The 19,816-nt window shown below is 58.8% G+C and overlaps 1 protein-coding gene across 1 annotated transcript; it reads right to left on the minus strand.

Annotated features, from left to right (window-relative positions):
• Positions 1 to 1,521: 1,521 nt before the first annotated feature.
• COPE (COPI coat complex subunit epsilon) lies at positions 1,522 to 19,723 on the minus strand. The gene is made up of 10 exons (XM_070373381.1): positions 19,536 to 19,723; positions 12,629 to 12,691; positions 10,956 to 11,056; positions 7,112 to 7,264; positions 5,934 to 5,987; positions 5,394 to 5,475; positions 4,250 to 4,405; positions 2,987 to 3,055; positions 1,871 to 1,945; positions 1,522 to 1,722 (listed from the first exon to the last, which is right to left on the minus strand). Exons 1-10 carry the CDS (start codon positions 19,659 to 19,661, stop codon positions 1,675 to 1,677), a joined length of 927 nt encoding a protein of 308 aa, XP_070229482.1. The 5' UTR covers positions 19,662 to 19,723; the 3' UTR covers positions 1,522 to 1,674.
• Between the last annotated feature and the right edge of the window lie 93 nt (positions 19,724 to 19,816).

Below are 19,816 nucleotides of genomic sequence, written 5' to 3' on the forward strand. Positions count from 1 at the left end.
ACCCTCACGGCCTCCTCTCTTCACCTTGCTCCTTCCATTCCAGCTGCACTGGCCTCATGGCTGGAGGTAGCTCTCCAACAGCAAGCAGTTCTGCCCCAGGGTCCTCGCACTGGCTGTTTCCTCAGGTATTGGCAAGGCTCTTCCTTCCCCTTCAGGCTTTACCTACGTCAGCTGGTCCTTGCACCTCCCGGATCCCCCTGCCCCATCAGCCTTCTTATTGGCACATGTCACCATCTGTCCTGCTCTGCCTCCTACTATTTTTTAATGTGCTCTCCGTGTGGGCAAGGATTCTGTCCATTAAAGATACCCAATTCCATAGCCAGCCTGGCAAGCTGAGGGGAGCTAAGGGGTCCCAGGCTGCTGGACATGCCTCTGTAAGTCCAGCTGGGTAGCCCTGCACCGCCCCAACCAGCCATCTCTGCCCCCACCCCTCCAGGCACTATCTGGTCACTATGGCACCCATCAGTAAGGGGAGAGCTGCCCCCCCACACCAGCCCCAGCCCAGCCTCAAGTTTCATTTTGGCACGGCCCAGGTAGGAGGCTGCCAACGGGTGGGTGCAGAGCAGAAACAAAAGGTGGCTCCTGGTGCTGGCAGCTGGGAACCAGAGCTCCCAGGCACTGAGGGCTCTGAGGGGGGCTGCTGAAGTCCCAAGAAAGGGACCTGTACCTTGCCCTTCCTGAAAGGGCAGGCCTCCTCTTCCCCAGGGAGCTTACCCCAGCCCTCACCCTCATACACACCCCTGCCCCGGAAGGCTTCTGCCACCTCAATCCCCTGCTGACCTAGCGGGGAGGGGCTGGGGGTCCCTTGCTCTCTGTCCTGTCTCGGCAGTCAAAGGCCACCTCTGAGACAGATGAGGTCAGGTTCAGGGAAGCCAAGTATCGTCTTTCTTTCCCTCCCCAGGCAAGGGCCCAGAGACAAAGCTCCATCGGGCTTGTTGACTCTAGTAAGGCCCCAGGATCTTTGCACAGGCTGTTCTTTCTGCCCAGGAGGCTTGACCTCCCAGAACCTGGGCTGACTGATCCTTCTTGTTCAGGCGGACACAGCTCAACGGTGACCTCATCCCAGAGACCCCGGCCACTCCCCTTCCCTCTGTTGTCCAGCTTCTACTTATCAACGGGTGCTCACTAGGCAGTCACCTTTCTGGGCAAGGAGCTCAGTGCTTCGGCCACAGCGGTGCTTTGGCACCCACGCCCCCATCATGGCGGGCCTGTCCTGACTCACCACACGGCAGCAAGGAGCAGGGGCCGGTGCGGTAGGGCAATGTTTCCTCCTATGAGGACCCGGCACGCCCCCTCCCCACTCAATTGAGCTGAGACCCGAGTACTTCCGGCACCCTCACCACCTCCAGACCCCCCAGGGGTGCTGCGTTTAAATCCTGGTACCCCTTGTGATGGCTGTGACCTCCCTGTGCCTCAGTTTCCCTGGATGCCAACTGGGCGTGGGGGTAGCTGTTTGGTCAGCAGGGGTCCCTCCCATCTGCCCCTTCAAAGTGGCTGGAGCAAACACAAATTGGGTGGGGATTCCTGGAATGGAGACATTTATTGAAAAACGGCAGGCTGGGATGGGCTTCCAGCCTGTACTTCTAGCCAAAGGGCAAGTGCCCGGCAGAGAGGGCAGCAGAGCCCTGGCCTCGAATTCCCACGGCTCCTCCGGAAGTGCATCTGGGGCAGGCCTCAGGAGCTGGGGGCATACTGCAGCACCAGCCGGTCAAAGTCGTTCTCCTTTGATGCGAGTTGGGGGTGCAGGAGTGGGGGGGGCGCAGAGAGACAGAGAAACGGGAGAATCTGTGAGCCAGGCCCCGAGTCCCCACCTTGCCTAGTAGAGCCTGCGGGATCTGGGGTGCAGAGCTGGGCCACCCCAAGGGCTCACCTTGGCCCGGTACTCCTTGATGAAGGGGTGCGACCTGTGGGCGTCCTTCAGCTGGGACAGGTAGCGGTTTGTCACCTGTGGGAGGAGGCAAGGTTAGCTAAACGTGGGGACCCACGTTGGCTCTGACCTGGAAAGCAGAATGGGATGAAGCAAGGGCCACCCAGCCAGACCCAGGCAAGAGCCCCGATTTCCCCTCCGTTTTTCCATCACCCCACACCCCGGAATCGTGCTGAACTAGAGGGGACCCTGGGGGGCGGGGCCGGGAGCCTGTACTTGCACATGATGGAAGGGATGCACCAGGTTCAGGGATGGGGGCTGGGTGGGGACCCAGGCCCGGGGAGAGGCAGGGGGCCAGACGGAGTGGACGGCAGGTCAGGGGGATGGGGCTGGGAAAGGAGGCGAGTCTGTTCTGGGCACACTGTATGGAGACACCCCAGAGGCCTGGGGATGGGAACTGGGGACAAGACAGAACCTCGCGCCCAGCCCTGACATACAGGGCTATGGGCGTCTATGCAGCTCTGCTTCTTCCAAACTGGTAGTCTGGGGGTGTCTCTGTGCTGAGTGGGGGCGCTGTCCTATCTGTCCCACACCACCCCAGCCCTGAGGCTGCCAGGGGCCCTTCCACAGGCACTGGGGACAGACCCCCATGAAGCCCTGGGGTGGGGGGCCCCTGGCCGCCTGGGCCTGGCACCTAATGGGCAGTGCCCGCATCCTCCCCCTGCACCCTCAGATGAGACAGGCTCACTGGGATGGCTCCCCTGGGCCCCATTTCTCTGTCCTGTTGCCTGCTCCTGACTGTGAGATGACACAGGCTGGCTCCCACCGTGGGAGCCCCGAGCCTCAGCTCACGTGTCCACAGGACTCTCTGAGCTCTGGGCAGGGTGGGGGCCCTGGGGGAGTGACTGTACCACCAACTTCCCAGGGTCAATGGCAGCCGCATCCACTCATGGGGAGCAGGTTCCTTCCGCAACCCCAGGCTAGCCTTGAAGTTCAGACTCCGTGACCTCGAGCTCCCTGTGGAGCCGGGGCCTCACTGGAGACCCCTGCCCACCACAGGCTGGCATTGCGAGGGCCAGAAAACCCTGCTGCACCTACTGGGGGCGGGGAGGGGCCTACCTCAGGAGGCTTGCCCAGGTGTTGGGACAGGACAACGAGGTTTATCAGCGTCTCAGGGTGGCCGCTGTCCTGACAACAAAGGGGATGGGCAGGGTCAGCTTCTCCAGGCCAGTGGATTGGCCCACTCACAGGGGTGGGCCAGCTCAGACAGGGCTGGGGCTACAAGACGCAGTGTGCCCCGTGACTGGATGCTTGGCCAGGTGGAGACCTCGGAGCCTTCCCTTCTGTTTCCCCACACCAGCTGCTTTCCCCAGGGGCTTGGTGCTTCCTTAACAGGTCAGACTGACATGAAGACTCCGCTTGCTGCAGTTTCCGAGGGGCCTATTTATTTATCACAAATCTTAAGGTGACAGAGTCTAGGCCAAGGCAGCCTCAGCATATCACAGCCCAGCGAGCTGGTCTTCCTGCTGCAGCTGTGAGGCCTGAGAACGTGGGGTAGGGCCCGCCCACTCCCCAGGGGACTTGACAGGAAACTGCAGGAAATTACCAGAACCTCCAAGCAGCTGACCTCCCCTCTCCCGCCCACACTGGGCGCTGAAGCCCGGGGAATCCTGGGAATGGGCTCGGCTGCTGCCTTGGCCAGGAACCCCAGCCCAAAGGCCCTGATGGGGGGCGAGACATGGCGGCGACATGCCAGTCGGGGTGTCACAGGCTCAAGGGGCCGCATGGACCCTGGGCACCGGCATGGGTCACAGCTCCACACACGCAGCCTGATGACCCCACCACGCCCTTGGCCTGTCCCCGCGCGGCCAACAGCCTGCCGTGACAGCCCGGCCCCTCGCAGAGGTGAAGAGGGAGGGGCTGCCCAGTGGCGTCAGTTTCTCGTTGTATCAGAAACTGCCTCAGCTGTCGGTCGGGAGAAGGCAGGCCACTGCAGCGGCCCCCAGCCTCTGCGGGCGGCACGCTCAGGCCCTCCGCTCGGTGAGCACGGGCACAGGCGACACGTCTGTGTGCGCTCTGCTCGCTCCTCAGCAGCCAACGGCAGGGGTCTCTCTCAAGCACAGATCCAGGTCAGGGGTCATCACCCTGAAACGCCCCAGGCCAGGTAGGGGCGGCATCAGTGAGGAGGAGACGGGGCATGTTTGCTTAGCTCAGGCCTGGGCTGACTGGATCCTCCCATTTTCAAAAGAAGTCAGAATGAGGACTGTGGTTCACAATCCCGACTTTTAGCTGCGTCAGCGTGAGAATCCCCACCTGGCCAGCAGGCAGGCCGTAGGGTCCCTGCCGCACCTGTTTCTGGGGTGGGGCTGGGCCTGCCCTTACCTTGTCCAGTGCCTCCTGCAGTACGCCCTCAGCAGCCTCCCAGCGGCCCTGCGCCATGTGGCAGGCTGCCTGCCCATTGAGCAGCAGCAGGGTCGGCGAACACTTGTCGGCCATCTCCTGGAAGATGTAGTAGGCGTCCTGGAGCTTCTCACCTCCCTGCGGGGACAGTTGGGACACCACCGCCTTGTCACCCTGCTACCCTGCCCTGCCCCGGCCTGCTCCCTCCTGGAGGATCTCAGGGCAGGCACCCTGGGGACACCGACACCTTCCGCACAGAAGCCCTTGAGCAGCCTGTACTGCGAAGGGGCCGAGGCGTTGTGCAGACCCCTCAAACCCGGCTCCCTCAAGCCCTCAGTTTACAGACTTGAAAGGCTCAGCTTCAAGGAGGAATCAACGCACTGGCAGCTGGGCCAAGGTCTGGGCTGGGACACAGGGCCCACCGGCATCTGCTCCATGGTCGGTCCTGAGCCCGCCCACCCGCATTCTGAATAGCAGGTTCTGTCTGCCTGGTAGAGACACAGTGTCACGCTGGCAGGGGAGCCTGACACGAAGATGCACTTGTGAACAAATGCAAGGCTACAGAGAGGACTGTTGGGGTGTGTCCCCTGCACTGAATGGATCCTATGGGGTGAGGCCTCAGCCGTGCAAAACAACATGCAGATACACGCAGACAAGGAGCACACTTTAAAAAGCCTGGACAAGAGCGTGAACTCAGAGAAAGGAAGTCAAAAGCCCAAGACCGAAACAGGGCTGCTGCCAGGAGAGGGGTGCCTGGGCATGTGGGGGTAGGGGGCTGGGCTCGAGGAGGGACTTGGGCCCCAGCTTTGTGCCAGGAGCTGGAGAGCAAGCTGAGCAGCAGCCAAGCCTGGGGCCAGGCCCCAGAGTGTGAGTGCGTGCAGGGAGAGCATGCCGAGTCCGGTTTGGAGCCCCCCAGTCGGTTCACCCTGGGTCTGGCCAAGCTATTTGGCCTATAGGAAGCCAGAAGGGGTCAAGGCTGAGTGATGGGGAAAACGTGCTGGGCTCTTTCGGGTGACCGCCCCCAAGAAAGCACGAGGCCTGGGGTGTCCATGAAGCCCAGCAGCAGCCTCGGGGCACCCGGCTGCTCCTGCCCTCGTGCTCCGGCCCAGGCTGGGCAGGGGCTCACCGCAGCCAGGCTGACCCAGGCGGTGGCCAGCTGGGTGAGCGTAGCGTCCTCGTCCTGGTCCTGCATCTTCTTCAGCTCCTTCCTGGGGGCGGAGGAGAGGTGCCCAGTGGCTGTGGGGCCAGGCTGCTGTCCCCCACCCCTGCCTGAGTTCCTTGCTCATGAGGCCTTAGCACCCCCCTGCGGCTGCACACACCCGAAGCCTGCTCCCACCCTGTAGGCCGGGCCCTGCTGCCGGCCTCACAGAAGGAAGCTGAGGCACCGGCAGCGACATCCCTTGTCCCAGGCAGCACCACGCAGGGACGGGTAGGTAAGCAGTGGTGCCGTCACCCCTGTGGACCAGAACGCACTACATGGAGAAACATTCGCATTGCTGATGATCTGAGCCAGGGGGCGTGCTCGAGGTGGTCCCCACTGAAGACAGAGGACCAGTTTCTGGAGAATTCAGGGTCCCAGCACAGCCTGGCCTTGGCTAAGATACCCTCCCCTCCCACCCCCAGGCACAGGCCATTGCCTAGCAGCCCCCGGTGGGGACGGGCTTACCGGGCAAGGTCCAGGCGGTCAAGCTTCAGCAGGATCTGCACTGTCATGGCCATGCTGCAGGAAAGGTATGTGGTCCGTGAACCCTCACCCCACCGTACCCTCCCACTGGGAGCTCACTCTGTGTAAGCACCACCTTCCCGAAACTTCCTGTTAGTGCTCGGGCCACCAGTCCCACTTTGCAGAGGGGAAAACTGAAGCTGACCATCAGCCCGGTAGAATCAAACTCTGTGGGCACTGCTCGCCGTAACCAGCGCCCCATCGCTTCCCAGGCCGTGCCTCCGTCGAGCAGGATCAGGCCTAGAGCTCCACGGGGTCCCCAGGCCTGCGGCCCGCTCCCTGCCCATCCCATGGCCAGCCACCAGGTTTGCACCCGCTTCTTTCCCAGATGGAAGAGCTGCAGGTAAGCAAGTGCTCCTTGCCTTCAGCATCCACACCCACCAGCCCCTCTTAGACCTAGACAGCTGGGACCGGCGATCACTAATGTGGCCTCTTGTTCCAGAGCCTTCCCGCCAGAATGACCCAGTGCCCAGAAGAGCCTGGGGAGGGGCATGAGGAACACTCGTGGGTCCACTGCCACCGCAGCCACGTACCGGGCCGACTGCAAACCCCCTTCTGGGTTGAGGTGGGGTATAAATGGGCGAGAAGGAAGACTAACCAAGGCAAGGCAGCAACTAGAGGGCTCGTGGAGCCCTGGCCAGAGCAAGGATCACACCACAGCCCAGAGCCGCCTCCTGGGGTGGGGGTGGAGCCAGCTCAGGCTGCACGGGGCTTCAGGGCCCAGGCCTGCAGTGCCCAAGGCCCGGCCTCAGTGGAGGGTGGTGAGGGCCCAAGGAAGAGGTGGACAGGCCAGGGCCCTGGACAGAGGAGCACAAGGCTTCGTGGAGGGAGGGCGGGCACAGAGGCCTCAGGCAGAGACAAAGGTGCTTTCAGCTCTGCTGCTGCGAACAGAGGCTTTTCAGCAGAGGCTGCCATGTCCTCAGAGCAGCAGCCCAGCCGTGCGGAAGAGAGTGTCTCTGGGACTGGGAACAAGAGCTGGAGCTGGAACGAGAGGCCTGCACCCCACCCCAGGCCCACTTTCCAAGCAGCCCCCCTCGCCGTTCCTATGACAACGGCTGATGAGGCTCTAAGCTGCCTCTCAGGCAGCACCCCCCAAACCCCCGTGTAGGATGGCCACTCACCACTCCAGGCTGTCCCCCTGGTGAAGGGTGCGCAGGGCTGCATCTGGGTTCTGGTCGTAGAAATAGATGGAGGCAGCCATGAGCAGGAAGGTGGTGTTGGTCACATCCACGCTCCGGCTCATCTCCCGGTCCAGCTCGGCCACGATCGCATCCCTGTGAGACACAGCTGCTCATGGCCCAAGGCAGGGGCAGGAGGTGGCCGCACCCCCAGGGGGAACAGACAGGCCCAGAGACGGCGAGTCAGGCCCCCGCGGGCACAGAGCAGCAGTAGGCAGGATGGGCCCAGCTGTCTGCACCAAGAGCCCCTCTGGGTGCCAGTCCCCACCTCATCAGGCACTTCTCAGCCTTCACACACACGGGGAAACCGAGGCCAGAAGTGGGGTCAGGTGCGCCAGGCCCCGTGGGGAGATGCGGTGCAGGAAGGGTCATGCCTGGCCCTGCCCGCAGATGACCACCCAGGCCCCGCGCTACCCCGGCATCAGTGCTCAAGGGCTGAGGTGTCCACACCACCCCAGTGCAGAGGGGTGGGCTGGCTTTGCTGGGGGCACCTCCCACGGCAGGGACATGAGGCTACACAGGTGCACTCCATCTTCATGACGCCACCAACTTCCCCAGGAGGCTGGTGGTCTCAGCAGAGGGTCCAGGTCTACCTCGGTCAGCACTGGGCCTGGGTCCTGAGGGCGGCTGTGTGGGAGGACGCCCCGCGGCCAAGGTGGCTGTCCCTGGCTCCCCAGCCTGACTGCTTCCGACAGGTGGGTGGTGTGCTGGCGCCAGGCCAGAGTCCAGGCTGGCCTGAGGACCAGCTGGGCGCACCCACACGTCACATTACACCAGAAATGAAGTGCTTAACTGAACTGAGGAGTTGGGATTCTTGTTTCAAAGGGCTGCTGAGCAATTAATGAGAGAAGGGCCCTGTGTCACTACTGGAAAATGTTGTGGCTCGGGACCGATGTCATCTCAGCAAACGCCTACATCTCACGTGGGTTCCTGGGGGGTGGTGACCAAATGTTTGTGTACCCCAGGGCCCCTGGAGGCCAGGGACATGTCTTCAGCCTCTCCGCGCCCACCAGAGAGGGGCCTGACGGACAAGTGACTTCACAGCTGAGTATGCTGCCCACTGCGCGTGTGGCAGGACTGTGCAGGGATCCCACGGGGCTGGCATGAGCTGCCCCAAGGCCACCTCACAAAGCTTCCTGCCTGCTTCCCCGCGCAGGCGGTGAACATGCAGCCTGCACTTGTCCTCCTAACATCGGTGTTGTAGGCTGTTACTGGGACGTGCTGTGGTCACCCCGTGGGCTCTGGTGCCTTCTCCACCACCTGCTCCCAGGCAGTCTGCACTGTCAGGACGGGCGCACTGTGAGCACCAGCTCCACGCCCTGGGCTTCCTGTCGGTTCTTTTCTGTAATGCTTGTAGCAGTCCCGGAGCTCCTTCCCCTTCCCAAAGGGCTCATCACCCAGGCTAGTGAGGTGCAGAGAGGGCGCCTGTCTTAACTGTCCGGGGGTCATCACAAAGCACCAGGTGCCAGGAAGCAGTGGAACAACAGGATGTATTCTCTCACAATTCTAGAAGCCAGCAGTCTGCAATCAAGGTGTTGTCAGGGGACTTCCCTGTGGTCTAGTGGCTAAAACTCTATGCCCCCAACGCAGGGGGCCCTGGTTCAATCCCTGATCAGGGAGCTAGATCCCAAGTACCACAGCTAAGATGTCGCATGCCGCAACTAAAGATGCTGCAGTGAAGATCAAAGATTCTGCATGTGGCAACTGAGACTCAGTGCAGTCAAATAGTTTGTTTTTTTTAAGGTGTTGGCAGGACTGGTTCTTCTGCAAGGCTCCAAGGGACAGCGTGTCCGGGACCGCCCCGCCAGCTCTCGGAGCTGTGGCAGTCCTTGGCTTGTGTCTTCTTTTGTCCAGATCTCTGCCTGTGTCTTTAGGTGGCCTCCGCGTCTGTGTCTTCTCTCCCTCTCTTCTGAAGACACCCGTCACTAGGTTTAGGGCCCACCTTACATCCAAGATGAGCTCAAGGTCCTTAACCACTTACATCTGCAGAGACCCCGTTTCTAACGAGGTCAGGTTCACAGCTTTTGGGGGTCCCGGTGTCAGACTTTATTTTCCTGGGTTCCAAAATCACTGCAGATGGTGACTGCAGCCATGAAATTAAAAGACGCTTACTCCTTGGAAGGAAAGTTATGACCAACCTAGATAGCATATTCAAAAGCAGAGACGTTACTTTGCCAACAAAGGTTCGTCTAGTCAAGGCTATGGTTTTTCCTGTGGTCATGTATGGATGTGAGAGTTGGACTGTGAAGAAGGCTGAGCGTCGAAGAATTGATGCTTTTGAACTGTGGTGTTGGAGAACATTCTTGAGAGTCCCTTGGACTGCAAGGAGATCCAACCAGTCCATTCTGAAGGAGATCAGCCCTGGGATTTCTTTGGAAGGAATGATGCTAAAGCTGAAACTCCAGTACTTTGGCCACCTCATGCAAAGAGTTGACTCATTGGAAAAGACTCTGGTGCTGGGAGGGATTGGGGGCAAGAGGACAAGGGGACGACAGAGGATGAGATGGCTGGATGGCATCACTGACTCGATGGACGTGAGTCTGAGTGAACTCCGGGAGTTGGTGATGGACAGGGAGGCCTGGCGTGCTGCGATTCATGGGGTCGCAGAGTCGGACACGACTGAGCGACTGATCTGATCTGATCTGATTCAGCTGCCACCGCTTAAGCCTCTTTGAAGAAACCCCTCAGGTCTCTTTGTGGACCAAGGAGCCAGATCAAAGTAGGCTGCGCACAGGGTGCTGCCCTCCATGAGGAGCAGAGTGGGGGTCACAGGAGATATCCACACTTGGGACCCACAGAGGGCTGCAGCAGCCCATGAGGGAAGCTAGTATCGACGAGGTCATGACCTCATCCTGGTCTAACAAGCTCCACGGGGCAGAGTTCAGGAGAGGACCTCCCTGAGATCCCCCAAAGCATCACAGTGCTGTGAGAGAAGGCCCCGGCGCTGAGACGGGCAGCTGGAGTTGGCTCACAGAGCAGAGCGTCTCCGTGTCATGGGCTGTGCTGCCGCAGCCTTCTAGCCCAGCCACCCTCTGGCGGGTGTTTCACCTCTGAAATCCCAGGGGGCTTGTGAGCAGTCCATTTCTGGGGGTGGGGGGAACCGAGATGCAGGGGGACCACAGGGCCTGCTGGGTCAGGCTGGTGCTCCGCGCACAGGTGAGGCAGGGCCACACAGCTCCCAGCCAGAGGCTGAGCTCACAGGCACCTGGGTGAGCATCCCAGCCCAGACCTGCCTGAGCAGGAGCCACCCGAAGCCAGCATGGCCGGACTGTGAGCGGTCTCAGACCCCACGCCGGGCAGCAGAGAACAGGCGGGCCTGGTCCTGGAAGACCCAGCGCTTCCGGGTCCCTACAGCCCTGACCCTCGCCTCTGCCGGCCACCGCCTGAGGGAGTCTGATGACTGCTGATCAGCGGCACGAGGTGGACATGCAGCTCAGAGTGAGGACATAGCGTCCACCCTCCCACCCGTCTGCAGAGATGAATGACAGGCGGTGCAGCCGCCAGCGCCTCCCCGCAAGGCAGGCGAGCAGCAACGGAAGGTGGGAGGGTCCCCGCGTGTGTCCCGGGGAAGCTCTCTGAGCAACAAGGCTCCCGCAGCCCCTAGGCAGCTGTGCAGTCCCCACCTCTGGTCCCCCACCCCGCAGAGACCTCCTTGAAGCAGGGCCCCTCACTGCCCCCGCTGTGCGGGTGAGGGGAGCCAAGGCTCAGCAAGGCGAGGGGACACAGCAGGGATGCCGACCAGACAGCCCCTGCCCACCCAGGCCCGCCCACGGTGCCCCAGCCTCACCGCCGGCTGTCGCTGGCCAGGTACTCAGCAAACATGCGCACGGCCTGCAGCTCCGGGGCGGAGGAGGGCTTGATCTCGTCGAGCACCACGCCGTACTTCCTCTGCGGGCAGGACACGGACGCTGTCAGCCCTGCCTGCCCTCCCGGTGCGGTTTGTGTCCCAGACCCCGTGGAACACACAAGGGCTGCTTGGTGCCAGCAGCGCCCTGCTGAAGCCCCAGTACCTACCGCTCCCAGGGACGCCCCTTGGCCCTCGGGAGCCAGGCTGCCCGCTGCTCCAGCTGCAGACCCTGGCCGGTCACTGTGCAGCACCGCGTGGTGAAGGGGAGGGGGTCATCAGGATCAGGGAATCTGGGCACGTGCTTCGCCCCGCCCACAGACACCCAGCAGGGAGGTCACTGCCAAGGGAAACCGCAATCAGGGACCCATTTTCCTGTTGCTTTCCAGGCAGTTTCAGTGTGTTCATTGCCTTCTACATGTCTTCACCTTTAGTTTTTAAAAATTTATTAAAAAAGAATTTTTTGGCCTTGCCACGCGGTATGTAGGGCCTTAGTTCTCCGACCAGGGATCAAACCTGTGACCCCTGCATGGAAGCCACAGAGCCGTAACCACTGGGCCACCGGGGGAGTCCCTACATATGTTTATCTTTTAAAGACACACACGTATATGTGAACATATCCAAGGAGACTCTGGAGTGCACTGGGCACCCTACTCTGATGGGGGCACATGTACCCTGGAGGTGGGAGGTAGCAGGGAGGAGCACCTGGGCCACAGGGGGAAGTCCCCTCAGGTTCTAGAATGCTCCGCAGAGGGAAAGAGGCAAACAGACCTGGGAAGCCACCTGAGGCCTGACGTGAGGCCACGTGCCCCCCACATGGCAGCCCAGGCCTGCCCCCTCCCCGCTGCTCTAAGGGCATGAGGCTGGCAACCACACCCGTGCTGTGGGCCTGGGGTGGGAACCCGGCGGGCACAGCTCAATCCTCTGCAGAGTCTGGGTTGTTTTTACAACAGGGGGATGAACTCTCACTGTATCATGTCCCAGGGGAATGCTGCTTTTTAAGACCCAGGTAAAGAACCTGCCTGCCAATGGAGGAGACGCCAAGAGATGTGGGTTCCATCTCTGGGTGGGAAGATCCCTTGGAGTAGGAAATGGCTTCCCCCTCTAGTACTCTTGCCTGGAAAATCCCATGGACAGACGAGCCTGGCGGACTACAGTCCACAGGGTCACAAAGAGTTGGACATGACTGAGCACAACATGTAATGATGCTTTTAAAAATTTAACTGTAGCGTCTAAACTGCTAGCTCTAGTTAATAAGAGTATCAATACCAGTGCATCACTTGTAACAAAAGTGCCCCACGAACCCAAACTGTTAATGAGAGAAAATGCCTGTGGGATGGGGCTAGGGATTTGGAATTCTTTTTATCATCTGCTCGGTTATTTTGTAAACCCAGAACCATACTGAACAAGTAAAATCTACTGATTAAGTGGAAAAAAAAAAAAAAGCAAAGCAAGAAACCCCAACGCCAGTCTCCTGAGCTGGTGCTGCAGGGCCTCAGTGACCTGCACCGACTTGGGGCGGCCACACGGGCTGCGTGGCTCCCGCCCCCTCCGACACTGCTCCTGACTCTCCTGTCCCAGGGCCCCGGCAGTCATGGTCAAGGGCCCACGCTCACCTGGGCCAGGTATGCTCTGTACAGGAAGACATCCCGCTCCACATCTCTCTCCGGGCTGGATGGCTGCAGAAGCAAAGGCAGGTCAGGACTCATGGGGGCCGTGCAGCCAGCAGGCCCGCAGAGGCCAGCCGCGGGCAGCCTTCCCAGGAGCCTGGGCCCTAGTCCCCGCCCTGGCTCTCTGCCGCCTTAGGACCTTCGGCCGCAGGAGAGCAGCCGCCACGGACGGCACGCAGCATGCTGGGCACCCCATTCTGTCCTCCCCAGGACATCCCCCTGGGAAAGGAGGCTCGACTGTCACCCCCATCTGGCTGGGTGAGAGACAGGGACACAACAGTGCTGAAACGGCCCCAGCCATACAGAAGGGGCCAGGGCAGAAGCCACGTTTCTGATCACGGGACACGGCTGCTCATGCCGATGGGGAAGGACCCTGAAGTGCAGCAGACCAAAATGGAAGCAGCTCGACAGTCCGGGTGGTCTGAGGACGCCTGCAGTGGGGCTGGGGGTGGGCGTGCACTGATGCCTAAGTCTGTACAAGCCCAGAAAGCAGGCTTGGGAAGACTCCTATCTGGAGATGGATGGCTGATGCTGGAGAAGGGATGGGACCTGGTGCGGGACGTGCAAAGCAGACTTTACGGTCTGCAGCGGATCCTTCCATGCTGCTTTGGTTTCAAAATGCTCTTTAAACGTGACAAACAGGAGAGACGAAGATTCGCCTCACTCAGAGGACCTTTCTGGGAGAGCTCAGCTCGGCTGCCCCAGCACAGCAATGCTGGGGTCTAGCCAGGCGGGCGGAGTCCTTGGGGACTGCCGTGTCCGTGGGGACGAGGTCCACAGGCCATGTTCAGTCAGCCCAGTCACCGCACAGAACCCAGCAGCAGCTGTAAGGCGCTCATGCAGAGTTCACTGCAGGACCCTGAAGAGGGCCCCCGTGCGGCTGTGGGCACGCGAGGGCCCCTCCTTGGGGGAACAGCCTTGGACCATGCCCTGGAGTGCTGGCCGACTTCCTGGAGGCCCCACGGTGCCTGGGGCGGGCAGGCACAGAGCAACTCAGCCCAGAGGGCGTGGGGGTGCTGGGACAGGCCACGCGGGGGCCGGGAGAGGAAAGTGACCGGGCAAGCGGGCCTGGCCACCTTGGAGCCGCCACTCCAAACCACGGGGCCTGGGGACCCACAGAGAGAACGGCCTGCCAAGCTGCCCGAGCTGGGGGACAATGGCCTGGAGCCCCACCAGTGGGCGCATGCCAGGACTACCCTCCCCCAAGGCTGAGAACCAGACTCCAAGTGCCCAGGCCTTCTTCCCAGCCTGAGGGTGTGAGGGAGGTGGACGTGTCCTCCTCTCAGGCCACCGGAGACTGCTAACAAGAAGCCTGGCTCCTGGCCCCAGCTGGACTCCAGCCAGCTTCGCCACGGGGTCTCGGTAGCTTGCTCCAGCCACAGTGGCCAGCCGGGATCTGGCCAGGACTTGGAACACAGTGTCTCCTAAAGAAGTGACTCTCAAAAGACCCTGAGCTGGACACTGGGGAGGACAACCCAGCTGGGGTCCCCATACCACTTGCAGTATAAAAAGAGAGAGAGAGAGAGACAAGGGGCTTCTCTGGGGGCTCAGTGGTAAAGAATCCACCCACCAATGCAGGAGACACGGGTCCAATCCCTGATCTGGGAATAGCCCACATGCTGCAAGGTCACCAAGCCTGTGCGCCACAGCTACTGAAGCCCCAACTCTACAGCCCGTGCTCTACCCGAGAAGCCGCTGCAGTGAGGCCCACACTCTGAGTACCCCCGTTCACCGCAACTAGAGAAAGCCTGCGTGCAGCAGCGAAGACCCAGGGCAGCCAAAAGTAAAATAAGTAAGATTATCTTCTTCAAAACAAGAGAGAGACAAATGCTGGCTCTTGGTATCTGTGAAGCACTGACACAGTGAGATGCCCTGTGAGGGACCAGACGCCACCCTGAGCCTCAGCTGCCCTCTGCGTCAAACAGCACACCACCGACCCTGCAGGATGGCCGAGGGGGGGTCACTGAGACCCCACATGCAGACCTCAGGACTTTCCCAAGCAGCCAAAGAGAAGAGCTTCTGGGAGGCATAAGAACGAAGACAGTTGTACAGACCAGGGAACCCCAGGAACCATGAAGCGTGCCACCAGGGGAGTGCCCTGGTGCCTAGTCCTGACGGCTCATCAGCACCAGCTGGGAGCTCAAAGATCCCAAAAGCCAGGAGGCTCACGTCCACCAGTGACATCCAACCACAGGGAGGGGGGCCTCAAACTGCCTGCAAACGGCTCAGAGGTGCAGCCAGCGCTGAGAGCCAGGGGAACTGTCCAGGGAGGCCAGGGGTGGGGTTGGGCAAGGGGACCACATCCCATCCTCTGACTGGCCATCAGTGTCACCTGACCACACTAGACCGTCACCTCCTGGAGGCTTTCTTAGCTGCTGCATCCTTAACACCTGTGCGGTGCCTGCCATCTTGTGGGCACTCGAGAAACGGCCAAGTAGGGAAACAGACATCACGACGTTGCCAGCACCGCAACACACCAGGGGCTCCGCCTGGGGCCACCTCTGGGGGTGCCTGTCTGAAGTTGCTATAACCAACCACCACCTAGGGTGGGGTTCAGAACAACAGAAACTCATTCTCTTGTGGTTCTGGAGGCCAGAGGTCCGAGATCAAGGTGTCAGCAGAGCTGTGCTCCTTCCACAAGCCGAGAGGATCCGCCTTTGCCTTATCCAGCTGCTGGCGGCTCTGGGTCATCCTTGGCTGGCGGCTGTGTCACCCCAACCTCCGCCTCCACTTTTTCTGTCTGCCTCAAGCCTCTCTCTGCCTTTCTCTTAGAAGGACACCAGTCACTGGATTTAGTTGCTGTTTAGGTGCTAAGCCGTGTCCGACTCTTTGTGACCCCATGGACTGTAGCACGCCAGGCTTCCCTATCCTTCACTATCTCATGATTTTGCTCAAACTCATGTCCGTTGAGTTGATGATGCCATCCAACCATTTCATCCTCTGTCATCCCCTTCTCCTTTTGCACTCAATCTTTCCCCAGCATCAGGGTCTTTTCCAGTGAGTTGGCTCTTCACATCAGGTGGCCAAAGTACTGGAGTTTCAGCTTCAGCATCAGTCCTTCCAATGAATATTCAGGGTTGATTTCCTTTAGGATTGACTGGTTTGATTTTCCTTGCAATCCAAGGGACTCTCAAGAGTCTTCTCCAACACCCCAATTTGAAAGCATCAATTCTTCAGTACTCAGCTTTCTTTATGGTCCCACTCTCATAGCCATACATGACTACTGGAAAAACCATACCTCTGACTACAGGGGCATTTGTTGGCAAAGTGACATCTCTGCTTTTAACATGCTGTCTAGGTTTGTCTAGGGCCGATCCTAAATCCTGGCTGATCCCATCCAGAGATCCTTCACTGGATTACAGCTCCATGTGTGTTTGCTCAGAAGTGTGTGACTCTTTGTGACCCCATAGATGTAGCCCGCCAGAATCTTCTGTGCACCGAATTTCCCAGGTAAGAATACTGGAGTGGGTTGCCATTTCCTCTTCCAGGGGATCTTCCTGACCCAGGGACTGAACCCCACCTCCTGCGTCTCCTGCATCAGCAGGCGGATTCTTTACCATGCACCACCTGGCAGTGTGCAAAGACCCTTTTCCAAATAAGTCACAGTCACAGGTTCCGAGTGGACGCATCTCATCAGGGACACCATTTAAGCCAATACAGGCTGCCGAAGAGGGTTTAGGTGGCCTGTGGACCAGAATTAACGCACGTCAAAGGGCTCAGCAGGGAAAGGACTCCCATTCTTCTGGCCATGTCAGGGAGGATCTCTTGGTTTGGTGCCAGTGCATCTTTACCATGTTGCAGAGAGGGCACCCAGGCCCCAGCTCAGAGGCTGCGCCACAGCCTTGCCTCCAACAACAGTGATCTGCCAGCCGATCTGGTTTCCTTTGCTTTCCACAGCTCTCTGCGTACAGCAGCTCGCGCTGCTTCCTTCAGCAGGGAGGCAAAATCTGCATATTATGACACAGGAAGACTCGAAGAACACACTGCTGTAACATAAACAGAACAGACACACAACAGAAGGCAGAAGGTGGATCGCCGAGTGTGACGCGGAACCTCACGGGGCCCTGCTGAGATGAAAGTCACGGCTCCCGTCCGACAGGAGGGGAGAGCAAGGCTCAGAGGGGTGCTGTGACAGCCCTGGCTGCAGGGAGAACACAGAAGAGCGAGAACCTGAGGCAGCCAGGCCTGTCTAAACCTTCCTGTGGTCTGCTTTACCCAGCAGGGAGGCACGTTAACAACTGTGACGCTGAGCGCAGTAAGGCCCCGAGAGATGTCCACGAGCCCTTGGGACAGCTCTCCTTACGTCACAAAAGGGATGTCACAGGTGTGATTAAGATTATGGCCCTGAACATGGGGAGACCATGCTGGGTTATCTGGGAGGGTCCAGTCTAATACAGAACCCCTTAAAAACAGAGGACTTTTAGACAAAAGGAATGAAGGGGAAGAGGAAAGTTGCAAGATCCCAAGAACCCCCATGCCTGGATCTTTTTTCTTTTTTAATTTATTTGGCCGCACCAGATGTTAGCTGCGGCACAGGAGATCTTCACTGCAGCATGTGGGATCCAGTTCCCTGACCAGGGATTGAGCCTGGGCCCCCTGCATTGGGAGCATAGTGTCTTCACCACTGGACCACCAGAAAAGTCCCTCCATGGCTGATTCTGAGATGGAAGGGTGATGTGGGAAGTTGAGGGCTGGAGAGAAGCATCTAGAAGCCTCCAGGAGCTAAGGGTGGCCCCTGGCCAAGAAGCAGCAACTTCAATGAGTAAGGAAAGTGATTCTTCCCCACAATGTCCAGAAGGAACACAGCCGGGCCGATACCTTGATTTTAGCTTAGTGAGAGCAGGGTTGGACTTCTGACATACAGAAGCTACAAGATAGTAAACTTGTGTTGCCTTGAGCTGTCCTTAGTCACATTGACAATGGAAAACTAATACAATCATGCAAACGTGGTTTCAACGAATCCGAACCTCTTACTGAAGTCTGAGGTTTTACCCTCCATACCACAGATGACACTCAGGGACATGGGGCTCACTGCCAAAGGCCAAAAGGGAAAGCAAGCCTTCTCCACTTCAGAATCCAAACTCCTCCAACCCCTCGGCCGCCTCCGTGAAGACGTCTGCCACTCCCTTGCATGGTGCTCCTATGGCCTCTCAGACCTTCGGAAAAAACTCCAAACCCTTGCTGTGCGCACCCCCCCAGGCCCTCCCTCTCACTCTGCTCACTTCATCCTTCATCTCCCCAACTGCGCTCGCCCCACTTCTGCAACCCCAGCCTCTTAGGCCTTGACTACACAGAGCTCACCCCTGCCTCAGTACCTTTGGGACTCTCACCTATGGAGTGAGAGCCTTCTCAAGGTTTGATCACAGGGTTAGATGACAGTCACAGAAGCTTGGTCTGATTTGACCACTCCCACATGAAGCAGCCACCACCGCCCCGCCCCCAATATCTGATCAGCACTTTCCATCTCCTATCCCTGCAGGGCTCAAGTTGTAATTACGTAGTCACTCGATTCTTTACTTGTTTACTCTCTTCAGAACACTAGACCGTGAGGGCAGGCAAAGACCCTGTCACATTCACGGCTCTTAAAAACCCTCGGGATTTCCTGGTGGTCCAGTGGTTGGGAAGGAGTCTGCCTGCCAGTGATGAGTCAAGGAAGATTCCACATGCTTTGGAGGAACGGAACCCATGTGCCACAACCACTGGGCCAGCACTCTAGAGCCTGCAAGCTCTGACTACTGAAGCCCTTAAACCTAGAACCTGTGCTCTGCAGCAAGAGAAGCCACCGCAGTGAGAAGCTCATGTGATGAGTAGTCCCTGTGCTCTGCAACTAGAGAGGAGCCTGAGCAGCAATGAAGACCCCACACAGCCAAAAATAAATACACACAAAAAAAGTGTTTTTTAAAGTCTCCAATAGCTCACTCTCAAAGTGACAGACAGTACCATCCATCTCCTTCCCAAAAGGTGCTGCTAGCAGTCCCGGCTGCCCCCTCTCCTGTCACCCACTCACTGCCTGGGTCTTTCCAGCTGCAGTTTCTAGCTCTCAGTCAGGCTCACTCCCACCACTCTCCATCACACCACTTCCTGACACCTTTTAAATAACTTACTTTTATTTATTTGTATTTGTATTTGGCGTGGCATTTCGAACTTCCCCAACCAGGGATGGAACCATGCCTCCTGTAGTGGAAATGCCAAGGCTTAAAAGCTGGACCACCAGGGATGCCCCTGATACTTTATTTACTTTCTTATTGTTTATCTGCCTCCCTTGGGAGCTGAGGTTTCCAAGAAAGTTGGGAGTTTTATCTATTTTGTCACAGCTTTGAGCCTAGCACAGATACATGGCCTGGCCCATACAGATGATCAGTGAGGAATGAATAAATGAGCAAGTCTGGGGAGAAATAAACTGGCTAGTGGGGCAGGGTAACAGGCGAGAAGTCATTTCTCTCTTGAGCCTCCTTGTTCTCTCTCCTGTAAAATGAGGATAAATAACAGTCTCTACTTTAGGGGTATTGAGGGCATGGCGGAAACAAATGAGAGCTATTATCGTTGTTACTATTATTACTACCGCAGAGTAGTATTATATTTGTTACTATTACTATAGAAGCATGAACCTCTCTCTTACTCGAACGCCTACTAAGGTGCAGACTGAGCGGTCAAAGAATTATCACGAAATGGTACTGCTTTGAGTTTTGTCAAGGGACAAAGACAATTCCTCACCGCGTTCTGAAGAGATGTAGGGGGTGAAACGGCGCAAGGAGAAAAGGTAGGGTTTTTTAAATCAGAACCCGACCCGCGGCCACCAGGAAGCGTCTTTCGTCTCCGCCCCCAGCGTCTCCCAGCCCCGGAGCCGCCGCACCTTCACCCGCTGCGCCTCGTTGATGCACTGCTGGTAGCTGCCAATGTAGAAGGCGTTCTTCACGTCGAACAGCTCGTCCACCTCCCCGGAGCCGCCAGAAGCCGGACCAGGAGCCGGAGGAGCCATATCGCTGCCCTCTCACTCGCTCCCCTTCCTGAAAGACACGTCGGCCGGAAGGAGGCAGCCACCTACGGCCACGCCGGAAAATGTAGTTTACTGGCTCTTCCCTGGAGATGAGCCAATAGAAGACTCTTAAAGCGGACTAGAGGGGCGGGAGACGC

This window comes from Bos mutus, chromosome 7 (genome assembly GCF_027580195.1).
Source record: "Bos mutus isolate GX-2022 chromosome 7, NWIPB_WYAK_1.1, whole genome shotgun sequence".
Taxonomy (NCBI): domain Eukaryota; kingdom Metazoa; phylum Chordata; class Mammalia; order Artiodactyla; family Bovidae; genus Bos; species Bos mutus.